General features: G+C 45.1%; 2 protein-coding genes across 7 annotated transcripts in view; one reads left to right on the top strand and one right to left on the bottom strand.

Annotated features, from left to right (window-relative positions):
• The window catches only part of REC114 (REC114 meiotic recombination protein), a 133,227-nt gene that overhangs the window by 16,196 nt on the left and 94,309 nt on the right, over positions 1-22,722 (bottom strand). For 3 of the 5 annotated variants that reach the window (XR_006572450.1, XR_006572451.1, XR_006572452.1), the window contains one exon: positions 10,852-10,968. The exons of 1 other annotated variant lie outside the window; for it this stretch is intronic. The gene's annotated coding sequence lies outside the window, so the exon portion shown is untranslated. Of the gene's footprint in view, positions 1-10,851; positions 10,969-14,184; positions 14,243-22,722 lie in introns of those variants that run through there. One more of the 5 variants, XM_044979787.1, reaches the window with a different exon arrangement.
• NPTN (neuroplastin) overlaps positions 1-22,722 on the top strand; it is a 129,488-nt gene that overhangs the window by 78,489 nt on the left and 28,277 nt on the right. For both annotated transcript variants that reach the window (XM_044979789.1, XM_044979788.1), the window contains exons 4-5: positions 10,487-10,620; positions 18,188-18,461. In XM_044979789.1, the coding sequence (XP_044835724.1) occupies positions 10,487-10,620; positions 18,188-18,461 (408 nt within the window). The remainder of the gene's footprint in view (positions 1-10,486; positions 10,621-18,187; positions 18,462-22,722) is intronic.

The following is a 22,722-nucleotide window of genomic DNA, read 5'->3' as shown; positions in this document are numbered from 1 at the left end:
AATGGGAGAACTCTTGTTAAACATCCTGCAAATTGTGGCAGGCAAATTTTTTTAGTTGAAGAAAAACTCAAAACTTTTGTACAATATAAATTATTTCCTTATGTAGTGGCTATATAGGACTGTATTTAGGAGAGTCTTCTAAGCTACTGGTCATTACAGGGTTTAACTGCAGAACCAATGTTTTCCTAGAACTGCATATAAATTTATCATGTTGAAAATGATTACTCATTAAGGTTATTGCTACTGCAAGAACCACTGTATAAAAGGTGGAGCATATATGGTGTCACATGCATCCTCTTAAATGTAGAATGTCACTAAGTGACTAGTTTGTATGTTAGGAGTATACTGGTTTCTCCCAACTAACAAACCTTGTTGCCAGTTCAATGGTAGTTTTTTTAATATTCATACTGTGATGGCATAGTAGTTCAAAAATTCTGGAACCAAGACTTAAAAATCATTCTTCTGGATCTAGACTACTATGCTCTAGCATTAGTGGGACCTCAACCTTGTCCTCAAGTGCCTTACAAGGCTTTCTTTCAAACCCATGGCCACATACTTGCTTACACATCTGTCTATAAAAATGGCATTTGTAGTAGCCATCACCTCGGCTCGGAGGATCGGAAAAATAGGGGCTCTAATGGCATACCCCCATTTAATTTTTTTCAGAGAAAAGGTTATGTTGTGACGACACCCCGAGTTCCTCCCGAAAATATCTTCCGCTTTCCATATAAACCAATGTATCCACCTCCCAGCCTTCTTTCCCAAGCCCCGCCAGGACAAGAGAGAGGCAATATTACATACACTTGATGTCAGAAGAGCATTGGCCTTCTATTTGGATAAAACTAAACCTTTCAGAAAATCTCCTAGACTAGTGTTTCTCAGTGACTTGTCTGTGGACTGACCCTGGTCCCTGAGATCTCCCTGACACAGTTTAGGAAGGCAGCATGCTAGTCTCTAGTATCAAAAAGGTTCAGAAACACTGTCTTAGACTATTCCTTTCTAGTGCAGAGAGATTTAAAGGATCCTGAATCTCTAAATGAAGACTCTCTAGATCAGGGGTCTCAAACTCAAATGACCATGAGGGCCACATGAGGACTAGTACATTGGCCCGAGGGCCACATTACTGACACCTCCGCCCTGCCCCCACTCCACCCCTTCCATGAGGCCCCACCCCTGCCCCGCCTGTTCCCCATTCCAACCCCTTCCTCGAAATCCTCACCCCAACTCCGCCCCCTCCCCACCCCCAGGGGGTGCAGGAGAGGTGTGGGGTGTGGCTGGGGATCGGGGTGCGGTTGGGGGCTCAGGGCAGGGAGTTGGTGTGGGGTGTAGGAGGGGTGAGGGGTGCAGCAGGGGGTCAGGGCAGTGGGTTGGGGTGCAGGAGGGGTGTGGCAGTGGGTTCAGGGCAGGGGGTTGGGTGCAGGGAAGGAGGTTGGGGTGCAGCAGTGGGTTCAGGGTAGGGGGTCGGGTGCAGGGAAGGAGGTTGGGGTGCAGGAGGAGTGCGGGGTGCAGCAGGGGGTTCAGGACAGGGGGTCGAGTGCAGCAGGCGGCTCAGGGCAGGGGGTTGGGGTGCAGGGTGCGGCAAGGGGCTCAGGGCAGGGGGTTCGACTGCAGTGGGCACGCACTGGGATGTTTATTGCAGTCTCCAACTTCTTAACTGAAGGAGTCAGGGTGTGGAAACTTGAACAAAGGCATTATCCAAAATGTTATTTACTGAAGTTAAATAGGTTTGAAACTATGTTTTGGGGTTGTCTTACTGGGCAAAGATTTTTATTCCGATGTCACTGTTTTATTAGTTCTCCACTCAGTTTTTTAGCTTAGACAAGACCAGAATTTTAATGCGATTGGGAGGAGACTAAAACATGTTTCAGGTTTGCTTTATGCATAGTAAATATGGAAAGAGCACTGGGGCCCACTCTTTTCCTCTGCTAGACCAACTTTGTATTCCCATAACCCTTTGTATTTTTAGCTGCTTGCTTGACATGTAATTTTTCCCACTTTAAAAATTCAAAGAATTAAGGGAATCGGAGCATGGTTGTGAACTGATCTTCTGCGCACCAGTACTCCCGACTTGTCAGTTTCTACCCACAGATATGTGCATACAGCTCTCTTTGTCTTCACTGGAAGCTATGGACCAAATTCCATCCATAGGTCAAAAGCAGCATTATATGCCTTGTGCTTAGAAGGAAATTTTCTTTCAGGGATCAGTTCTAAACATATCATGTCAGACACCTGTGGTGCTGTGTACTGTATGGCTGTTACATAGTTAAGTGTTTGAAGATATGAGGGTGAGAAAGGGCTCACACTCAGTTTGTCTTCCTAGGAGTGCATCTCTCTCTGTCACTGGATTATCTTCCAGGATACACTGTAAATGGAGAGATGCAATTTCTAACTAATAGGAAATAGGTGCTAGTAATATAAAGAATTTTCTCTTGCTTTCAGAATGGCTCAAACGTAATTGTTAGTTACAAAATGATTATTATTAAGTGAAATATAATTCAAAGTAGCCCTCTTTCTTGTTGATCTGCTTACACATTATTTTAAAAAGTTCTTCAAACTGAGGAACTATTTTCCTCTTTTTTTGATGTAGAAATAAAAATAAGATGCATAAAAGCACTTCACAAAAATTACCTCTGAGGTGTAATGAATGAGAAAGCAATTAACCCATTTTTAAGAATGGGGAAACTGAGACAAAGCATGTGGCTTGTCCAAGATCACACAACAAGTCAGTATCTGAGCAGGGATTACAGTGTGGCTTCTAGTCCTCTGCTTTTCAGATAAACACTACTGCTCAAAAGCATAAGTGAAATCTAAATCCAGTGTGAAGAGACAAGAACTAAAGTTGTGCATTTGATTTTTCCTTCCTAACTACAAAGTGGACACTAATTGGCTAGGTGGTAGGACTGCTGAAAAGGACCTAGGGATTGTAGTGGATCACAAATTGAATGAGAGTCATCATTTAGGTGATTCAGTTCCAAAAAAGGCAAATGTGTCTCAGGGGTATATTAATGGGAGTGTCGTATGTAAGACACAGAGGGTAACTGTTTCACTCTACTTGGCTTTGGTGAGGCCTCCGCTGGAGTACTGTGTCCACTGCTGGGAGTGACACTTTAGAAAAGATACGGACAAATTGGAGAGAGTCCAGAGGAGAGCAACAAAAATGACTTATGAGGAAAGGTTTTAAAAAAACCCAACTGGACATGTTTAGTCTTGAGAAAAGATGACTATGGGGGGACCTCGTAACAGTCTTCAGATACGTTGAGGATGGTTAAAAAGAGCACAGTGATCAGTTCTCAATGTCCAGAGAAGATAGGACAAGAAGTAAGGGATTTAATCTGTAGCAAGGGAGATTTAGGTTAGATATTAGGAAAAACTAAATTGTTCTGGAATAGGCTTTCAGGGGAGGCTATCACCTTGTGGTGCTGTCAAGAATGGTCTAGGTTTACTGCAGTTCAGTAGGGGGCTGGACTAGATGATCACCCAAGGTCCCTTCCAGGCCTACATTTCTATGATTCTATTGCTAAATTCCTGATCCAGGTGAACCAGTATGGTCTCTGCTGCTTAATTGCAATCTGCACAGTAAAACCCAACTGCCAGTTAGCCAAGGCTCTCTGGCAGAATAATCATAGTTGAAAACCAGCTAGCATAGGAGGCTCTGGAATATTAATATTCCATATCATGCTCCCTTCAATAGACTGCATGCTAGAAATAGTCTTTGTCCTAGTGGAATTATAAATTGCACATCCAGCAATAAAGTAGAATGTATCCTTGTCACTTATGCTCTCTTTGGGATAACCCAAATGTCCTCTCCTTAAAGGAATGTAATTATCTCCTAGGAGAGTTTTAGGTCACCCTGCAGTTGGAGTGACTGTCCTAGAAACCCCTCTGCTGCCCCCCACCTTTTTTCTAACAGTTTGCTGATGCAGTAAAAGTGGGCCAGCATTAGCAGTGCTGATTCACTGCACCTTCCTCCTCTGCAAGGCTTTGCCCTGCTTTCCTCTCTGCTGATATATGGCAGTGAAAAGCTCAGTGCTGACAGATGGAGACTGTGAGAGGTTGCCGTTTAAGCCGATGAATCCTGTTTCTCCTTTTCCTAATGGGAGTAATTTACAGTCACTCTCGATAATCCTGTGATGCCAGCTTTGGGACCATCACCTTGTTGCCTGCTAGCCTTTCTCTTCTGTCCCTACCTCCTGCCTGTTCTGTTCCATGAAATGGGACATAAACCCTGCATCTCACATTCTTAGTGCACAGCATAGGAATGTCTCTAGGGCTCACCCTGATGGTTTGGCCTTTGCTTAATTTCCCTGTTGCTGGCTTCCAAACTAGTGGGAAGGAGGAGGTGACCTCTGAATCGGTTAGGGGGCCTACGAATCCTCCCACATGCTCCACAGGCCCGTGCCTTTTGTCCACCCCCGTTCAGGACTCTGCTAGTAAGAACTGATGTCCCATGCAGTAGAAAAGACTCTTGCTGAGCAAGTGCCTCGTTCCTGCTGGAGGCTCTGTGGTGTGTCCACAAGAGGAGACTGTAAGTAGACAGTGAACCTAGTTTCCCTACATGGCAGTGCAGAGCATGAAGGTAGCTTTCCCGTAGCTGTTTAGAGACCCTCAACATGAAAACCCCATTTGTCTGAAAGTCTAGTGCCTATCATAGTCTCAGGTAACAGCTATAACTGTGGGAGAAAAATGTTGCTAACTCCTTTATTTCTATAGTTTGTTTTGTGCATTTGACTGTCATAGAATCATAGAATTCAAGATCAGAAGGGACCATTACGATCATCTAGTCTGACCTCCTGCAAGATGCAGGCCACATAAGCCGATCCACCCACTCCTGAACTAATTCTCTCCCTTGACTCTGCTGTTGAATGCTCCAAATCATGATTTAAAGACTTCAAGTAGCAGATAATCCACCAGCAAGCGACCCCTGCCCCATGCTTCGGAGGAAGGTGAAAAACCTCCAGGGCCACTGCCAATCTACCCTGGAGGAAAATTCCTTCCCGACCCCAAATATGGCGATCAGCTGAACCCCGAGCATGCGGGCAAGACTCTCCAGCCAGACCCTCTGGAAAAGGCTAACAATATCCCAACATTGACCCTTTGTACTAATTACCAGTGTGGCACGTTATTGACCTATTGACTAAACCCGTTATCCTATCATACCATCCCCTCCATAAACTTATCCAGATTAATCTTAAAGTCATGGAGGTCCTTCGCCCCCACTGTTTCCCTCGGTAGGCTGTTCCAGAATTGCACTCCTCTGATGGTTAGAAACCTTCGTCTAATTTCAAGCCTAAATTTCCTGACTGACAATTTATATCCGTTTGTCCTCGTGTCCACATTAGCACTGAGCTGAAATAATTCCTCTCCTTCCCTGGTATTTATCCCTCTGATATATTTAAAGAGTGCAATCATATCTCCTCTTGTCCTTCTTTTGGTTAAGGAAAACAAACCGAGCTCCTCAAGTCTCCGTTCATACGACAGGCTTTCCATTCCTCGGATCATTCTAGTGGCCCTTCTTTGTACCCGTTCCAGTTTGAATTCATCCTTCTTAAACATGGGAGACCAAAACTGCACACAATACTCCAAATGAGGTCTCACCAACGCCTTATATAACGGGACTAGCACCTCCTTATCTCTACTAGAAATACCTCGCCTAATGCATCCCAAGACCGCATTAGCTTTTTTAACGGCCACATCACATTGCCTACTCATAGTCATCCTACGATCAACCAGGACTCCTAGGTCCTTCTCCTCCTCCGTTACTTCCAACTGGTGCGTCCCCAGCTTATAACTAAAATTCTTGTTAGTCATCCCTAAATGCATAACCTTACACTTCTCATTATTGAATTTCATCCTGTTACTAATACTCCAGTTTACAAGGTCATCCAAATCTCCCTGGAGGATATCCCGATCCTTTTCCGAATTGGCAATACCTCCCAACTTGGTGTCATCCGCAAACTTTATCAGCCCACTCCTACTTTTGGTTCCAAGGTCAGCGATAAATAGATTAAATAAAATCGGACCCAAAACCGAACCTTGAGGAACTCCACTGGTAACCCCCCTCCAACCCAACAGATCACCCTTCAATACGACCCTCTGCAGTCTCCCCTTTAACCAGCTCCTTATCCACCTCTGGATTTTCATTTCGATCCCCATCTTTTCCAATTTAACCAGTAATTCCTCATGCGGTACCGTATCAAATGCCTTACTGAAATCAAGATATATTAGATCCACTGCATTTCCCTTGTCTAAAAAATCTGTTACTTTCTCAAAGAAGGAGATCAGGTTGGTTTGGCACGATCTACCTTTCGTAAAACCATGCTGTAATTTGTCCCAGTTGCCATCGGCCTCAAGGTCCGTAACCACTCTCTCCTTTAAAATTTTTTCCATGACTTTGCATACTACAGATGTTAAACTAACAGGCCTGTAGTTACCCGGGTCACTTTTTTTCCCCTTCTTGAATATAGGAACTATATTAGCTAATCTCCAGTCAAACGGTACAACCCCCGAGTTTAGAGATTTATTAAAAATCATCGCTAACGGGCTTGCAATTTCACTTGCCAATTCCCTTAATATTCTAGGATGAAGATTATCTGGGCCCCCCGATTTACTTCCGTTAAGCTGTTCAAGTTTTGCTTCTACCTCAGATACCGTAATGTCTACCCCCATATCTTCATTCCCATCAGTCCTTTGGATATAGTCTGTCTTATGGTTTATCATGGATAATCAGTTTTCCTCTGTTGAAGAGACCACTAAATTGAAATCAGAGGTGAAAACCTCTACTATTTTACAAGATTGTTACCAGAAACTTCTGGAATTTTTCATATTGATTAGTTTTAAAAAAAGAAATTCCAGTTGCCAGTATTCCTCTATTAGAGTGTAAGCCTCTTTCAGGTTAACTCTGTGGTCCCCAAACTTTTACCTTGTGCCCTCCTTTGCCCCTGTTTGCACCCCGCCCCCAGGGCCGGGGCTGGGAGAGGGGCCTTGACCGGGCGAGGGGAGGCGGAGAAGGGGAGGCACAAACAGAAGTAAGGAGTCGAGGTTGTGGCCACAGCTGGGGGCAGGTGTGGGGCCGGCAGTGGAACATTGGGTCAGCAGCTAGGACCCTGGGCCAGGAGCAGAGCCCCGGGTGCGGCTTCAGCTGCCAGGGCAAGGGCCAGGAGTGGAAGTGGGTTGTGCTCCCTCCCTCCATGGGGGCTAGCTAGGGACCCAGCCCCTGCCCCCCGAACATTCCTTTGCACCTCTCTGGGGGGCGCACCCCCCAGTTTGGGGACCTCTGGGTTAATCTTTACCTCTTCTAGGATAGTATCCAGTGTCAGCTGATATACTCAACTAATTCTACACAATAATAGCTATGCTCCCTTCCTGTTTGGAGGTGGCAGCATGTTCTGGTCATTCAAGAATATGGGACTGGGAGTCAGGAGCTCCTGAGATCTAACCCTGGGTCTGCCACTGAACTTACCCAGGGGCCTTGAGCAAGCCATTTGTTTGTTTTTTCTCCCATTTTTTAGATAGGCAATCTTGGTAGAGCTGGCTGGCTAGTAGGATTAATGCTTGTAAAGATTTTAAAGAGAACTACACCTCTACCTTGATATAACGCTGTCCTCGGGAGCCAAAAAATCTTACCGCGTTATAGGTGAAACAGCGTTATATTGAACTTGCTTTGATCCACCAGAGTGTGCAGCCCCGCCTCCCCAGAGCACTGCTTTACCGTGTTATATCCGAATTCGTGTTATATCGGGTCGTGTTATATTGGGGTAGAGGTATACTATGTAAGTGCAAGAAACCAGGTGAATGGGTCTCTCTCTGGATGACTGTGTGTGGTTGTGATGCTGTCCTTGCAGTGACGATCAGCTAGTTGGTTTCTTCACTTGAAGGAGATAATGGTTGTATGTTGCAGTGACTTCCTATTTTGTAGTTCAAAGACCTCTTCTTTTCTAACCCTACTTCTTAAGAACATAAGAATGGCCATATTGGGTCAGACCAAAGGTCCATCCAGCCCAGTATCCTGTCTACTGACAGCGGCCAATGCCAGGTGCCCCAGAGGGAGTGAACCTAACAGGTAATGATCAAGTGATCTCTCTCCAGCCAGCCATCTCCATCCTCTGACAAACAGAAGCTAGGGACACCATTCCTTACCCATCCTGGCTAGTAGCCATTAATGGACTTAACCTCCATGAATTTATCTAGTTCTCTTTTAAACCCTGTTATATTCCTAGCCTTCACAACCTCCTCAGGCAAGGAGTTCCACAGGTTGACTGTGCGCTGTGTGAAGAACTTCCTTTGGTTTGTTTTAAACCTGCTGCTCATTAATTTCATTTGGTGGCCCCTAGTTCTTATATTATGGGAACAAGTAAATAACTTTTCCTTATTCACTTTCTCCACACCACTCATGATTTTATATACCTCTATCATATTGCCCCTTAGTCTCTTCTTTTCCAAGCTGAAGAGTCCTAGCCTCTTTAATCTCTCTTCATATGGGACCCATTCCAAACCCCTAATCGTTTTAGTTGCCCTTTTCTGAACTTTTTCTAATGTCAGTATATCTTTTTTGAGATGAGACCACATCTGTACGCAGTATTCAAGATATGGGCGTAACATGGATTTATATAAGGGCAATAAGATATTCTCCGTTTTATTCTCTATCCCTTTTTTAATGATTCCTAACATCCTGTTTGCTTTTTTGACTGCCACTGCACACTGCGTGGACATCTTCAGAGAACTATCCACGATAACTCCAAGATCTCTTTCCTGATTAGTTGTAGCTAAATTAGCCCCCATCATATTGTATGTATAGTTGAGGTTATTTTTTCGAATGTGCATTACTTTACATTTATCCACATTAAATTTCATTTGCCAAATAAATGGAATCACTTTGTTTCTTTACCTTCCAAACAGAATTTCACTTTAGAAATGCAGCCCATTTAAATACCAGAAAATGCTGTTTGAGTGATACAATGCAAAATAACTGTCGTGCTGAGACCATGAGCTTCTCATTCTGGCTGAGAAATATTTTCACAATAAACGGCATGATGCAATTATTTGCCAGCAAAGGGCAGATTTAGCCTCTACTTATCAGTCATTTTGGAGGTCTTGTTTATTCCATTTGCTGGCCTGACTTGAATAATCAAATTTATCTAGCTTCCCAAACTAATTTTCAGCTGCACATGTGCTGTAATGAACACAGATTTTCTACCCTTCCTTCTGTAAGGATGACTGTCCAGTGCTCATTTGAGCAAAGTGGAGAGTGGCAAAGGAAGCTTTGGCATTGAGTGAGCCCTGGAATAATTTCCAGTGTCTGGAGTCTGTTGCTGGAGCACTTGGCTTGGACTTTGACTGGATTAACAGTTCACTGCCCAGCAATCACATAGCAGGCCACGTGTGACATAATCAGCAGGCTAGAAAGGGAATGGCTCTTAAAGGTGGCGGTCACTGCAGCACACCAACCCATCTGCTAAGTGAAGGTTCAGCTCAGGCAGTCCATTGATCCATTCTAATCTCTCAAGGTATTATAGTTCAACAGGCTGCAGTGGCAAAACTGGCAAAGTGATGGTAACAGTATTATTTATAAACAAATGCATGCCAGCATGGTGTGTTCCGGTGGAAAGGCCCCATTCTGGGTACATAGTTCCCACGCTTATCCATGACCTCCTGTGGAATGTAGGCTTATGGGTAGAATGGATTGGAGAACCCCAAGATAAAAGAGAGATTCCAGTATCTGCAAGCCCTTCTATACTGCAGGTTCCACCCTATGTGAGTGTGAGAAGTCTCTAAATCATGTCTGTGTAATGGTGGTGGTTAGAATTCTCTTCACTTGTTTTTCTAAGCCCATCCCTATTATGGTGTAAAAAGTCCTCAGTTGAGTGGCAGGAGCCTGAACAGCAGCCAGGTTCCTATATCTCAGTCTCAGGTCAAATCCAAGATCTTGCTTCAAGCCTTGGGAAATTTGCTTTTCAGCTAGCTTGGCATGACTTTGAACTCCTGCAAATTAGAGTTCAAAGAAGACTAAATCCATTCAGAATCCTCAATTATAGATGGTACACCAGGCAGGAGACTATTCTGAGAACTTTTTTAAATCTGTCCCTAAATATGAAAGCCCCTGCAGGACAACTGGAATTGATTTGGGTGTGATTCTGCTGCAGTTGAGATCAGTGGAGGAACTTCAGCCTTATAAGTCTCTTCCCTTAATAGGGAAGGGGCATAGACAGAAGATGATTGTTGTGACTGCACATAGTCCTCAACACTTCGTGTCCCATCCATTCACCCCACCCCCAGTCTTTACAGCCTGAACTTCTTAACCGGGGCAGATGTGGGAGTTTATTATTTTACGTGATTTACATTTTGGAAGTTGGACTTGGCTTGGAAGAGCAGGTGCCCACTTCTTTGGGCATTTTATAATTTAAATATCTGTTCAAGCTCTCTGAGCTTGAAATAATCACTTTTGAAAGGAATGGTTTATAAATGCAGAACTTCTGTTTGTGTTTTGTAGCTAGTCCTGATATCACTGTCCACAAGCGAAGTGAGAACAAAAATGAAGGGCAGGTGGCAGTCATGTATTGCAAGTCTGTGGGCTTCCCCCATCCCGACTGGGTGTGGCGCAAGAAGGTCAATGGAGTATTTGCGGTGAGTGAGAGCCATAATGTCAGTATGCAGGCCTGAATCAACCTGCTGAAGCTTCTGATAGGAGAGAGAACTGGAATCCTTATTTGTTCCCAGTGTTGGGCACTCTAATGCCTTGTAACTTCTTTGAAAAACTGATTGGGGGCGGGGAAGAAGGAGGGGTGTCTGTTTGAATCTTTACTGAACTGGAGCTGAAATGATTTGCTTAATAATGAAATAAGTAATTCTGCTTACCTTTTAAAGTTAGTAGCTGAAATACTGATAGCTTTCTAAAATGGTCTCCTTTGTCCTCCATTCCTATGCAAGCAAAGCTGCCTGTTACACTGCTGCTGGGTGTGACCACTAAATGAACTGGCAAGAACATGAAAGGATGGTGTAATTTGCAGTGGGCAACTTGAACAGGATACATTCTTAAAATCCCTTCAAATCTGTGTTTAATGGGCAAGAACACCAATTCAAAAAAAAAAAAAATCTCATCGGCATTTTATCATTTGCTTTCATTTTAAGCAGGTTCTCCAGATACCCTGGAAATCCAATTTTCCAATTATACCATGTAAAGAAATGACCCTTGGCATTCACATGTGTAACAGAAGCTACAGCTAAGCTTATTCACATCTATATTAGAATGGAAGATTAATGTTGATGTCACTGGCTACTTTAATTTTAAGCACATTCTGTGCTATTGTAGTATAGGTGCATTTTATTGCAGTGGTAGTGATAAAAGCAATAACACCAAGCATTCCATGGTGGGTAAAGCATCTCAGCCAAAACAGTGCAAAATGGTCCCGTTTTCCCATCTACTAACATAGATTAATTTTCTTATTATGAAGCTGATTCATTAAGTTCACTGTGAGGGTGGTAGTAAAAGCTTTGGCAATCATATTTTCCATGTGGATACTTGTCTCTTGGGCAAAAGATTTAACAAGTGGTTGAAATTGTACATTGTCCTGGCTTTTGCACATTGCTTGTGAGTAAGAAACATGCTTATAAGTAGAGAAAATATCATGATATACCTATCATGGAATACATTTGTTCTTTTAAGTGAAAATTTCCCAACTCTCTCTTTGATGGGGAAAACCACATTAATTATTTCTTAGGAAAACCAAAAATGGATATATCAAGTCCAAGCTGGACCTGATGCAAGCAAATCTGATGCACCTCAATCCTAACCTACAGAGTTTCTTGTATTTGCAGTCCTGGGTCCCTTTCCCCCACAACTCTACCCTGGCACCTTGACCCTAACCTGCAGTTAGTTCTTCCAGTGTTTGCAGATTCTGCAGCTGACTTTGCAATGTGGACAGAGTCCCCCTATAGGCTAGATTGAGACAATACTCACTTTGCTTGTGACCTAAGGGCTAGTCTAAAGCGGCAGCGCTTTAACGTGCCTAGTGTGGTCACGGCGCAGCGCTAGGGGAGAGCTCTCCCAGTGCTCTAAAAAAACCACCTCCACACTTTACAACTTTACAGCGTTGAAACTTGCTGTGCTCAGGGGGTGTGTGTTTTCACACCCCTGAGCGAGAAAGTTGCAGCACTGTAAATTGCCAGTGTAGACAAGCCCTCAGTCGCACATGAACTCAACTCTCTGAGGTAAAAGGCCCATTTCCAAGATGTCGTAATTTTAAGAAACAGCCTTGAATGCAAAAGGGTGAGATCTTTCATCCCTGAAACTGAGAGTGGGCTTATGTATACTAGACACCCTTATTTGGAAATTACTTAGAGAATCTGTGTGCTGTGCATTGACTTCAGTTGAATCTGAACCAAAGTAATAGGGTCCATCAATTTTTAAAGTTAGATGGAAGAATGATACCCAGCAAATGCATCACAGAATAAAAACTTTTACATAGTCCAGTCCTATGAGTCCAGACATCCAGCTGGACTACTCTCAGAAGTGACTTGATAAAAATGGCATGGAAAAAATTTGCAGCCTCACATGACTTTCAGATCAAAATGTGTTTTACCTGCTAGCCCTGCAAATATACCTTCACATCATCAGTAGTACCGGTAATTTCTGAAGTTTAGCTCCATCTGTGCAAGCTTATTGCTTAGAGTTGACGATTGGGACTTGACAATTCCACTGATACACAAGGCAGAAAAGCATTCTGTTTACATGATCATGGTTGTGTTGGTGTTGCATCTCTGACAGTAATAAAAAGGAGTGGGGAAAAAATGTAAATTTTGTCATTGCAATGAGCAAGTCTGCTGATTTAAGGTGCCATTTTTATATTCCTTTCAGAGCAGAACTGCATTTTAAGAGACTGGAGACTAAGGCCTGGTCTACACTAGGACTTTAAGTCGAATTTAGCAGCGTTAATTCGAACTAACCGCTCAACCGTCCACACCAGGAAGCCATTTAATTCGAACTAGAGGGCTCTTTAGTTCGAATTTGGTACTCCACCCCGACAGGTGGAGTAGCGCTAAATTCGACATGGCTAGCTCGAATTAGGCTAGGTGTGGATGCTAATCGAACTTAGTAGCTCCGGGAGCTATCCCACACTGCACCACTCTGTTGACGCTCTGGACAGCAGTCCGAGCTTGGATGCTCTGACCAGCCACACAGGAAACGACCCGGGAAAATTTGAATTCCTTTTCCTGTCTGGGCACTTTGAATCTGACGTCCTAGTTGGACATCGGGGCGAGCTCCGCAGCACCTGCAACGATGCAGTGCTCTCCAGCAGAGGAGTCCGGGCAATCCAAGAATAGAAAGAGGTCCCCAGCATGGACTGACCGGGAAGTCCTGGATCTGATCGCTGTGTGGGGCGAGGAGTCTGTGCTCTCGGAGCTGCGCTCCAACAAGCGGAATGCAAAGACCTTCGAGAAGGTCTCCAAAGCCATGATAGACAAAGGATACAGCCGGGATGCGATGCAGTGCCGCGTGAAAGTCAAGGACCTGAGACAAGGTTACCAAAAAGTCAGAGCGGCAAACGGACGCTCCGGAGCACAGCCCCAGACATGCCGCTTCTACGAGGCACTGCATGCCATTCTCGGTGGGTCTGCCACCACTGCCCCACCAGTGACCGTGGACTCTGAGGATGGCATAGTGTACCTGGACAGTTCCTCGGCGATGTTCGCCGATGGGGAAGATGAGGAAGGGTTTGTGGAGGACGGCGCAGGCGACAGCGAACACAATACCGCTTGCCCTGACAGCCAGGATCTCTTCATCACCCTCACAGAGATCCCCTACCAACCGTCCCCGCCCGTTAACCCGGACTCAGAATCAGGGGAAGGATCAGGCGGTAAGTGCTATAAACATGGAAACATTTATTTTTTAAAAAACAGGTATAGAAAAAATAGAAATACTATATAAAAAATTTTAAATGTCAAACTATATAAATAGTAGGTCCACACATATAGGGATTGAACAATAATCCTCTTGGGACAGTTCAAGAAAGCTCTCAGAGAGCTGCTCGAAAAGCCTCCGCAGGAGGTTCCTGGGGAGAGGTGCCTTATTGGGTGCTCCGTGGAAGCACACTCTTCCGCGCCAGGACATCCTAATGTAGAGAGGAATCATCGCCTCCACCAGCATTGCTGCATATGGTCCTGGTCTGTGCAGGGCTTCCATTAGCATCCGCTCTCTCTGACTCCGAGTGACCCGCCTCAGGGTGATGTCGTTCTGGACAGGCTGCATCTAAGCAGGGCAATTAGTATATTGTTACTATTGTTAATGGTTTAAAATTAGGTTGCATAACAACGACCCTCGCTTAACAGCCACGTGCTGGAGGCCACAGAGAACAAGCATACATTGATCTTTCCCGTTCACTGGCGGGAGGGGCTGGAAAAGGCTCAGCCGTTCTGCTTTCCAGATTGCCTTTAGCAGGAGAGAACAGCTATCCACTAACTGATAAGCATTATCTACTTTAAGGCTTACCAGGACTGTCTGCAAGACGGATTCAGCTGTCTCTCCCCGCTTGTCCGCTCTCCTGTGCAATGGCGCCGCCAATGAGAGCGTATTCCGAAATCTCGAACTTGTCCTGAGATCTCATGGAACTTGGTGCCCTGTATGGTCTTGTTCAGAGAAACTGACTAGACTGTGTTCACTGTTCGCAAACATGTATCTGTTCAAGGAAATCACTTACTGTTTCCCATCACACAACTTCTGCTCTTTCCCGGACTGCCCCGGCATCCCCCTCGCAGAGGCTGGCTCAGATTAGGCGGCGAAAGAAAAAGACTCGGGACGAGATGTTCGCGGAACTGATGGCCTGCTCCAGAGCCGAGGCGGCCCAGCAGAGCCAGTGGAGGGAGACCCTCTCTCAGCAGCAGCGCTCACACAGCGAACGGGAGGACAGGTGGCGGCAGGAAGACCAGCAGGCAACTCAAACGCTGCTTGGGCTAATGAGGGAGCAAACGGACACGCTCCGGCGCCTTGTTGATGTTCTGCAGGACCGCAGGCAGGAGGAGAGAGCCCCCCTGCACTGTATCTGCAACCACCCTCCAACACCAAGAAGTCCTGTCCCCCCCTCACCGAAAATTACAAGACGGAGGGGCGGTAGGGGCCGTGAGAACTGTCACTGCACCACAGCTGAGCGCTAATGTACCACACACCTCTGACGCTATAACTGTGTAGAAGCGCTTCCCTTACAGGATCACCCAGTCCCAAATCCAAGTTTCATCACCCCACTATGTAGTAGATTAATAAAAGCTGTTTGCTGTTGTTCACTCTTTCCGTCACGTCTTTCGTGTCAGAAGACTGTGTATGTAGGGGGGGAGCAGGGGATTTATAATTGCACGGGATAGCCTACATTAGCAGGGTACAGACTATCGGGGGCAGGATCAACTGCAGGGCACACACAGACTGCAGTCAGTAGTCACCAGGGTCACTCTGTGTGGTGTATGCTGCCCCGGGTCATTCTGTGATGTGTACGCTTGTCCACGGTCCTAGCGCCTGCCACCCCCTAATGTTAAGGCATGCTGCCCTTACCATGCACTTCCACCGTAGGCGCGATCCTCTCTGCTGCCATGAGCCCCAACAAGAGCCCTCATCCACGGACAGATACTCACCCTTCCCCCACACCCCTCACCCCTTCCTATGCCCAAACCCACAGCCCAGAGCCTGCATCCAAATCCCTATCCAAAGACGGCACCACTCGCCCCTTCCTGCAAACCCACCCCTACATGCACAACCACTTGAAACCGTCCCCCACCCCAGAGACCTATGTAGGAGCAGGAGGCTGTTCGTCCTGTATTGTACAAGCGGTCTGTACATCAGTGCACACCGTACCCAGCACAGTATGCGTCCATGTTTCAAACCCTGAACAGAAATGCAAAGTAAAAGAAAGATTTATTAACAATAACTGTTCCGTTTAATTTGTTTTAAAACGTGTTTTGGAAGTGGGGGAAACTTGGAGAACGGGGTATGTAACCGCAGATCTCACTCAACACATAGAGACACAGGCCCAGGATCAGCTTCTCTTAAAATCAAGTGGAGAGTCATAGGTTACCCTGCTCTCCGAGGAAACTTGCTTTCAAAGCCTCCCGGATACACAGCGCTTCCCGCTGGGATATTCTTTCGGCACGGGTGTCTGGCTGAGTGTAAACAGCAGCCAGGCGATTTGCCTCAACCTCCCATCCGGCCAAAAAGGTCTCGCCCTTGCTCTCACAGACATTGTGGAGCACACAGCAAGCAGCAATAACTACGGGGATATTCTTTTCGCTGATGTCCGAGCGAGTCAGTAAGCTCCGCCACCTCCCCTTAAGACGTCCGAAAGCACACTCCACCACCATTCTGCACTTGCTCAGCCGGTAGTTGAAGAGTTCCTTCTCACTGTCCAAGGCGCCTGTATAGGGCTTCATGAGCCAGGGCATTAGCGGGTAGGCTGGGTCCCCGAGGATCACTGTAGGCATCTGCACATCCCCAACCGTTATTTTGTGGTCCGGGAAGAAAGTTCCTGCCTGGAGGCATCTAAACAGACCAGAGTTCCTGAACACACGCGCGTCATGAACCTTGCCCGCCCACCCAACGAAGATGTTGGTAAAACGTCCCCTATGGTCCACCAGTGCTTGCAGCACCATTGAAAAGTAGCCCTTTCGGTTAATGTACTCGCTGGCCTGGTGGGCTGGTGCCAGGATAGGGATGTGAGTCCCATCTATAGCCCCACCGCAGTTTGGGAATCCCATCGCGGCGAAGCCATCTATGACGACCTGGACGTTTCCCAGAGTCACTACCTTTGAGAGCAGTTGCTCAACGATTGCGTGGGCTACTTGAATCACAGCAACCCCCACGGTAGATTTGCCCACGCCAAAGTGGTTCGCTACTGACCGGTAGCTGTCTGGCGTTGCAAGTTTCCAGAGGGCTATGGCCACTCGCTTCTTTACACTCAGGGCTGCTCGCATCCGTGTGTCCTGGCGCTTCAGGGCAGGGGCCAGCAAGTCACAGAGTTCAAGGAAAGTGCCCTTACGCATCCTGAAGTTTCGCAGCCACTGTGATTCATCCCAGACCTGCAGCACTATGTGGTCCCACCAGTCCGTGCTTGTTTCCCGGGCCCAGAATCGCCGTTCCACACCATGAACTTGACCCATTGCCACCATGATCTCCACTGCACGGCGTACCCTGCTTTCTGAGAGGTCTGCGCCACTCTCCTCACCGCGCTGCCGGAGCCTCCTCGCCCGATTTCTCAGCAGCTGACTGTGGAAGAGGTGGACGATAAGGTGCGAGGAGTTGACAACGGCCATAAGTGCAGCGATGATCGCAGCGGGCTCCATGCTCGCAGTGCTGTGGCGTCCGTGCTGTAACCGACCAGAAAAGTGCGCGAACAGATTTCCCGCCGGCGCTTTCATGGAGGGAGGGCGTGATTGACGGGTCAATGACGACAGTTACCCAAAACCACCCTCGACACATTTTTTCCCCCAGCAGGCATTGGGAGCTCTACCCAGCATTCCAATGGGCAGCGGGGACTGCGGGAACTGTGGGATAGCTTCCGACAGTGCACCACTTCGAAAGTCGATGCCGGCCCTGTTAATGTGGACTCGGAAATTCGAATTAGTGTATTTACTGTGGATACACAAATTCGACTTCATAAGGTCGAATCCACAAATTCGACTTAAGTAGATTCGAAATAGTCTTGTAGTGTAGACAAGGCCTAACTTTAGCTTTTGTAAATATTTTGGAGCTTTTAAAGACTGAATACTTAAACATTAGACTGTTGAATAGTCTGAAGTAACCAGCCTCTTCGCTTTTACAATAATCTCTTTAAATTTTCCCACCTAACACAGTAACTGAATGGAAACTGTATATCTACATGGCAATGGGGTGTGGGGGTGTGTGTGGGGAGCGGACACCTGCGACAGTGAGTCTCACTGACTGGGGCTTGCATTATAAGGGCTAAAAATAGCAGTGTAGATGTTCCCTCTGGAGTCTGGGCTGAGACCCCTCCACCTCACCAAGACCATTCTACCCCAAGCAAGAATGTCTACACTGCTATTTTTAACCCTGTAGCATGAGAATGAGTCAGTTGACCTGGGCTCTGAGACTTGCTGCCACAGGTTTTTCTTTGCAGTGTTGACATACCCTAACAGCTTATCACCTGGGCTTACTCAAAGTTCCCATTCCCCTCTGTTCCCTTTTTGCTTTTTACAGGAAATCAACAACTCCTCTGGCCGATTCTTCATTACAAATAAAGACAATTACACTGAGCTGAGTATCACAAACCTCCAGATAAGTGAGGATCCCGGCGAGTATGAGTGCAATGCAACCAATACAATTGGCTCTACCTCTGCCACCACCATCCTGCGAGTGCGCAGCCACTTGGCCCCTCTTTGGCCCTTCTTGGGGATATTGGCGGAGATTATCATCCTTGTTGTTATCATAGTGGTTTATGAGAAGAGGAAGCGGCCAGATGAAGTCCCAGACGGTAAGAGTGTTCTCAGAGCCACTTGTAAAACTTATGGAACCAGGTCATTGAGAGAAAATAAGCACCATAGTCCTTGAAGAGTTCTGAAAAGTTCTCATTTCAGCAGCTGTTCTCTCTCCAAATATTAGGCCCTTCACAGTAGCTCTGCAGAATCTGTACATTAATTCCTAGCTTTGCTTGTCCCTGATTCCTCATGCTATAGTTGGACAGTTACTACTGAATCTTTGAAATGTTTATTGTAAAACTGGTAGTGGTTCCATGGTTCCATCTCTCTTCCCTGCTATACCCCTTAGATGTGACACTTAGTCATACAGCATAGAATAAACTGAACCCCCCCCCCGAGTCCCTCTTAATGTGTCCTCCTAAATCTGGCAAGCTGTGTTGGATTGAGCAATATTCAGTGATAGGTTTTCATGTCACATTAAAGGGATCTTAATTTTGACTTCAAATGATCATAGGAAGACAATGATTTCATTGTTCTTATAGTCATTCATCAGTTATTTGATATTTAAATAAGACTATGGTCTCGTAATACGAGTTTTGCATCCTGGTCTCTGCCGAAAGCATCAGTAACGTTTTTAACAGTGTGTTTTATGTATTTGAGGTTACATAACGTAATTAAGGAATGTTGTGGAGATTTTAGTCTAGCTGAGTCCATTGGGTTAAATTCCAACTTGAAAGGAGCTAAGTTATCTGCCTTCCATGCTGGTGGTAGGATTCATTAGTTAATGTGTGTACAGTGTTTAGGAAAAGTAGAGTTTTTATTTTATCCTTATTTGAGCTTTTTGCACTATATCTTCCTCTCTTTAAGGAAGGGGGACAGTTTCAGAGGAGAAACTGGTTTATGAAAGAGACAGACTGGTGAACAGACTTTAACGTAACAACCAGTTGCTTACAATGTTGTCTGTCAAAAGCCTACCCAAGTTGTCCTACTGAGGAACTTATTGCTCACTATAAGGATGTGATGTTTTCAAGTGATCAGGGGAAGCGGGTGCAGCAGGGAGTGACCATGTCCATATCATAATTCACTATCATTTTATAATACTGAAGAATCCTTCTCATGTATCAGACAGGTACCACAGTGCTCCAGTGTACCATAGCTTATGCAACAATAACTACTATAGCTGAGGCAGTACAACAAATTGATTATTCAGTGGTCTTCAAACATTCACCTATTGGGATGAAAATTTCTGAGCCCAATGGTGAACTTCTTTGCAAAGTTGGAGTGAAAATAGCTCTACCATTTCTGAGTAATACCTTGGAGAACAGAAAGTCTTCATTAAAAAGATTTTTTTTAAATAAACAGCCTCATCAAAACAGCCGAGGCTTGTAAGTTTCAATCTGACATGGAGCAATGCATATCCTGGGTTCTGAGAAAATCTGCTTTGGTTCAGCCAAGTTATGTGAATGTAAAAAATGCCTACAAAGCATGCACAGAGACTTTGTCCCTAGGTGCATTTCTAACAAGCTTAGCAAAGTGGTGCACAGTGATGCATACTCACTGTAGTGATGGGTGGCAGTATAAAACTCTAAACTAGTCCCAAGGTGGCTCTCAACCAGCCCACAAAACTTTACATGTGTGCTGATAAACTTTTAATTTTTAAAAAACGTCCTCCTCTTTACTAGTCTTTTTCTCTGTTTACAACCCCCTTTTTGCTTAGCAGAATATGCACTAGGCTGGGATTCAGAATAGCCTGTGTTATAGTACCACCTTTTCCATTGGTGGCTCTTCATAATCCATTGCACTTTTCTACCCTTTATTTAGTGAGGGCTGACCAGAGGTTACAGCAGAATCTTAACACTTGCAATTTGGCATGGAAAACAGTGCATGGACTTATTCCAGAGGAAACTGGTGTTCATTTGGTCAAGTTCCAAGCGTTTGTAATGACATTATCTTAAACTCATTAAGTGTGCACCTAAGATGATGTATGCATCAACAGTTAAGTGTAGCGAATTTAGGCTCCCTTGAAATGTTCTCATTTGGTTTGGCCACTCTTCTCAAATCCTCAAGATCATCTCCTCCAGTAGAGACATTCTGGTAATGATAAGCCAAAGAGTTGAGATTACTGAATTTGCTTGTTTTGTTTGCTGTTCTCAAGGCAACTAAGCTCTCCCTTGAGATGCTTCTCTTCTCCTCCCTCTTCCCACTTCCTTTTCTAGGGGTGGAAATTAAATGTAAATGTCTCTGTGTGTGCCATTAAGGTTACCTGGATAAAGGAAATCCAGGTAACCTTAATTCACTCAACTTCAAAAACAGTTAGTTCTGGGTCAGATGTGTGTCCTGGAGTCCCCTGGCTATTCCTGTTCTTTTACAATCGCACCATAAAGTTTTTCTCTGCTGCTACTGTGGAAAAGACCCTCACAAGCAGTGACTGTACACATGCTGCTGTCAAATGCACGTTAAAGAAAATGAAAAACCTGGAGAAGTCACTGATCTTTGAGCTTTCAGTTATATTAAGCAAAACATTCCAAGGAGAAGCAATTTTTAAACTGACTGCCCCTTTGAACACTAAAGTCATGAAATGCCAAAGTTAAGGGTGAACATTAACTGTGCCTTTGTGTGTGCCATTTGCATTGAACTTTCAATTACATCTAAAACCCATGTAGTACTATTCTCCTTTCTACATATCAGTCTATGGAAGTGCTAAACAGTGAGCTGTATTTAATCTGCTAAAGAAGAAGTTAATATTAACCCTTGTGTACCATATGCCAGAGCATTGTGTAGCATTTCATTAATGCATCTTGTTCTAAATAACACTAATTATATTAACAGCTGGAAACACAACTGTGATCCATAATCTGCATTGGCTATCAGTTAATTTCCTTGGGGCTGTTTTAAGGTGTTCATTTTGATCTATGAAGTCCTAAATGACTTGGTTCCTGGCTATCTCTCCCAAAATAATACTACTGCAGCTGTAATCAGTGAAGGTGCTTAAGCTATCTATCAGTCCTTCCTGGCTTATTGAAGAGGAAGGTTAGTGGCATGGGGTCCTCAGTGAGGGCCTTTGACTCTGGGATGTACCCTTACCCCAAGATCTACCAAAAATCTTTCCACAGACTCTACAAGCTACCTCCTTCCTTGAGCTTTGGCTATTTTATTCCAGGGTGGAGTGACTGGAGTCACATTCCTAACAGAGATTTTCCTGTGGAGTGGCAAGTAGGAGAGGCAGTCAGGAGAACACTTGAATGGAGTGACATGGCCACTTGTGTCTTAACTTGAGAACTGTATGCTCATAGGTCATCAAGATCTATCCAGACAGTTTTAGTCTGCTCCAGGCTACCTACTTTAGCTTATCAAGTGGCTGCTAGTCGTAAACAGTCTGAGTGACACAGCACACAAAATTTTCATCTATAGCCTAACCTTCTGGTATACTCTATCCCAGTTCAGAGTCCCCTGAAGGCAGGCTTTGGGGGAGGAGGGCAGATCTGTGTCCAGTCTCCTCCTCTTTTAAAGATCCCCAAGGCTTTTTAGTAACCTGCTGTACTGTCTCTGTAAGAAGATCTCAGGATGTGAATTTTTCTCTATAATACATCTCTGCGACTGAATGCAAATGAGACCTCTCATAATCTTTATCAGGGAGAAAGAAACATTTTTTTTCTCCGCTAGAATATTTCCAGTTACATAGAAACTCAACAGGGCCAAATTCCAGCAACTTTCTTCTTATAAGGCACAAACCCCGCCAAACAGCTGGAGCAGGATTACTTCAATGTCTTGAATGCTCCTACTACTTCAAAAGGGGTATATCATAAACTCCCTCCCTCTCATTATCCCCAGCCCAGTGTCATCTTTCAGAAATCAGCATCCTCTTCCCAGACCATAGGAGTAAAAGAGTGTACTTGATATTTAGTTCTTCAGAGGCCTGGAAAGTTATGCCACATTCTGCATCTTAAGAGTCAGAGGGGAGGAATAGCTCAATGGTTTGAGCATTGGCCTGCTAAACCTAGGGTTGTGAGTTCAATCCTTGAGGGGGCCACTTAGGGATCTGGGGCAAAAATTGGTCCTGCTAGTGAAGGCAGGGGGCTGGACTCAATGATCTTTCAAGGTCCCTTCCAGTTCTAGGAGATTGGTGTATATATATCTCCAATTATTTAAAAAAAAAAAAAAAGAGTCTAAACCAGCTTGTGAAACAGCATACATTCAAGATCCCTCAGCTCAACCCTGACTCTGATGGACAAGGAATGGGGGTGGGGAGCATCATTGCTGAAAAGGATGATTTGGTGCTCTTCCCCAGACTGGCTACTTGATGAACAAGGAAGACTC

Source organism: Mauremys mutica, chromosome 11 (assembly GCF_020497125.1).
Source record: "Mauremys mutica isolate MM-2020 ecotype Southern chromosome 11, ASM2049712v1, whole genome shotgun sequence".
In the NCBI taxonomy this organism is placed as follows: Eukaryota; Metazoa; Chordata; order Testudines; family Geoemydidae; genus Mauremys; species Mauremys mutica.
Note: the sequence above shows the minus strand (reverse complement) of the source record. Positions and strands in the feature narration are given on the sequence as shown.